Raw genomic sequence first — 3,025 nt, 5'->3', positions numbered from 1 at the left:
ATGAAAAAAACTTGGTTTACATGTTTCCATTTAAAACTTTTTTCAAAGCTTAACATATCTTAAAGTTAAAAATTGATTTTGTTACTGTACAAAAAAATATATACATTTTAAAATTAGCTCTTCATGATAATCACAATTGTTAACTTTTGTGTAAAAATGCTTTTAATCTAGGGGTGGGCAACGCTTTTATTCGGCGGAACAGATGTTGGAAAACTTAGTCTTTAGCGGGGGGCAGAGCCTTTCAATTCCATTCAAGAAAAATTACTCAATTATCCAATTTATTTTCTGATTCTACGTGGCTTTTTTTTACTGTGTAAGTTTCAAATCTCAGAACACCTAGTGAAAGTTTTAAAATTAGGCTTAGTGGGCTAGACTTACGTGCTTGTGGGTAGCAGTTTTACTTTTTTCAGTCCGGATTCCACAAACATTATGTAAACATTTACAAGCCAGTCATTTTCACTCTGCCAACCGTACGTTGCACACCCATACTTTAACTTGTAATGCCTCTATTCAAGGTTGAATACTTAAAAAAATTGTAAACAACATAAGGACTTATGATCTTAAAAAAAAAAATTTAAGAAAAAAAAATCTATTTGTAAGAAGTAACATTACATATTAAAACGAGCCTGATGTATACAAGATACACTAAACAAGTTTATGTCAGCCATTTTTTTTGTTAACGTGAAATATCTCTAAACTAGCACGAGTTGGCTTGATTTATTTTTAAATTTAAAACTAGCCTATCTGTGTGGCAACCATGATGTTAACAATATATAAATAATTACTAACTTAAATTAAGATAAACTATAAACATTGTATGTTATTTTTTTCTGCATATGCCGACTTTTATGTATTAAAACATGTTTTTATATCAATAATTAAGAAATTTTTCTATTTTTGAACTAGTTAGATATAAAAAATCATATTACTCATGTACTAACAAATCAAAGTCACAAAATAAAAATTATATTTAAGGTTATAAAATTAATTAATATAAAGAAAAACTAGTTTTTTAACATAAATTACAAGACTGCTATACAGACTTTGTTTTACTAACTTGTTTTGTTCCTATCAAATTATAAAAATATATACATAAATTTATTTGGTAAAACTAGCTAATTTAGTGTTCAAATAAGAAAAGTTCATCAATTTTCAAAGGTAAGTAAAATTTATCTTTTCCTTTCTGTATTTTGGACCAATACTAAATTAATTATTCATAAAATATTGTTAAAAGGTTATACAAATGAGTGAAAATCAAGAGGGGAAAGTTTTATATTTTTAATTAAGAGTTTTTAAAAAAATTAAAAATTTTATTAAATTACTATAAATTTCATCTAATTTTTAGATCATTACAAATTTTATATTTCGTTAATTTGTTTTTCTACATTTCTTTTTTAACAAATTAAAAAAAAACTTACTAATTGTAAAATACATTTTACTACAAAAACTTCAAAGATTAAAAAAAATTGTAAATATAGTAAAAAGAATATATAAATACATTTTTTGATCAATGCTTATTCTCTTATAGTTATAAAAGATTATTTTGTGTTATTTAAAAAACAATGCTTAAGTATTTATGTTACAGTTTAGTTATAAAAAAGCTTCTAAATTTTTTTTGTAAAAATTTAAATATTATAGAAGTGTTTGTTACATTGAATACAATTTTCTAAAAGTATAAAAGCAGTCAATAAAACCTAATTTGAAAAATTATACAAATACAAGAACATTCAACATACTTATTACCACAGAATGCTTGTTTAACCTTTTAAACACGAATGAACCAAATAAAAAATAGCTAGTTTTAAGTAACAAAGCTAACTTTTAAACCTGTTTATTTAAATGCGCCCATTATACTTATCAAGTCCATTTTTTTCAAGTCAACAATTGGCTTCAGTCCTTGAGCAAACCTGTACAGCTCCTCTGCTGCGCGGTCATCCCTTGATGAAGAGGACAAACTCGCCTCTACTATGTGTGAAGTGTTCACCTTGTCTAGTTTGGACTGGTCAAAAGTTTTGGTGATGTTGACCAATTTGGCAACTACAACTTTGATGTGGCCTTTCCGATAAAAGTGACCCTTGATCTGAGCTTCAAACATCATTGTGAAGCCAAGCTGCTTCAGAAACTCATCTGGGTCCTTGTTACAGGCCACAGTGACCACTGTTCTGCTGTTTACCAGTTTCGATTTTGTGTTAGCCCCGTCAACAGTGCCACAATACTTCATTTGAATGGGAAAGCTGCCGCGCAGGTGAGCCTTCACCACTTTGACTACAATTGGCTGGCTACTGTTAGGCTGCTTCATGTTGTAAGTTTTCTCGTGTTCCATGAGCGCCTCTGGGGTAACATTTTCACACAAGCCCTGCAGCCGCTCATGCAACTGGTCCACACTCTTGTCAAACACACTGCCCTGTAGGAAGCACTCCTGTACATGTTGGGCACTCCGATTGCTCTGATTGAATGATAATGGATCGTAGTTGACACTTTCCATTTCAATATAAGAATATTATGTGTTTGTAAATAACTTTTGATAAATGAAAGATTTATCAGTGAGAGCTATAAAATATAAAGTGAATAAAGTCTCCAGAAATATTAAAGTTATGTTTATATCAGTGTACTTATATAAATGAAAACACTAAAAAAGTATTTGGTTGCCACTTTTTTGGACAAAAATCTAGCTAGAAAGAGTTGGTGAGAAAACTGAAAATGAAACAAATGTACAAGCCAAAATCTGGAAAACTTGCTGTTTATAAAGCTTAAATATTTAAACACCAAAGAACTTTTAAAAACATAATATCAAAGAATAAAATTATTAAAGTTTAAAAAGACTGAGTTTAGTAAACAAAATAAGACTGAGTTTTTCAAAAAGATTTAAAGTTTAAACTAACCTTTGCTAGTCTTAGTTTTTTTTAATCTTAAATTAGCCTGAGTAACCTAAGTGTGTAGTGAGCTTGAATTGAATGCCCTATCAAGAAAAAAAAGACTTATAACAAAAAAATAAGACTTACTTAGTATCATATTTAATTTCAAG

The 3,025-nt window shown here is 28.7% G+C and overlaps 1 protein-coding gene across 1 annotated transcript; it reads right to left on the bottom strand.

Moving 5' to 3' along the window:
• Window positions 1-411: 411 nt before the first annotated feature.
• Window positions 412-2,544, bottom strand: LOC145829436 (mediator of RNA polymerase II transcription subunit 18-like). Its single transcript, XM_082937220.1, has 2 exons — window positions 1,828-2,544; window positions 412-506 (listed from the first exon to the last, which is right to left on the bottom strand). Exon 1 carries the CDS (start codon window positions 2,483-2,485, stop codon window positions 1,832-1,834), a length of 654 nt encoding a protein of 217 aa, XP_082793346.1. The 5' UTR covers window positions 2,486-2,544; the 3' UTR covers window positions 412-506; window positions 1,828-1,831.
• Between the last annotated feature and the right edge of the window lie 481 nt (window positions 2,545-3,025).

This window comes from Thalia democratica, chromosome 2, assembly GCF_965202585.1.
Source record: "Thalia democratica chromosome 2, ktThaDemo2.hap1.1, whole genome shotgun sequence".
Lineage (NCBI taxonomy): Eukaryota > Metazoa > Chordata > Thaliacea > Salpida > Salpidae > Thalia > Thalia democratica.
Note: the sequence above shows the minus strand (reverse complement) of the source record. Positions and strands in the feature narration are given on the sequence as shown.

What these genes read in the sequence shown, in the direction of transcription:
- LOC145829436 (XM_082937220.1), bottom strand. Translation starts at nt 2,485, where the DNA reads ATGGAAAGTGTCAACTACGATCCATTATCATTCAATCAGAGCAATCGG.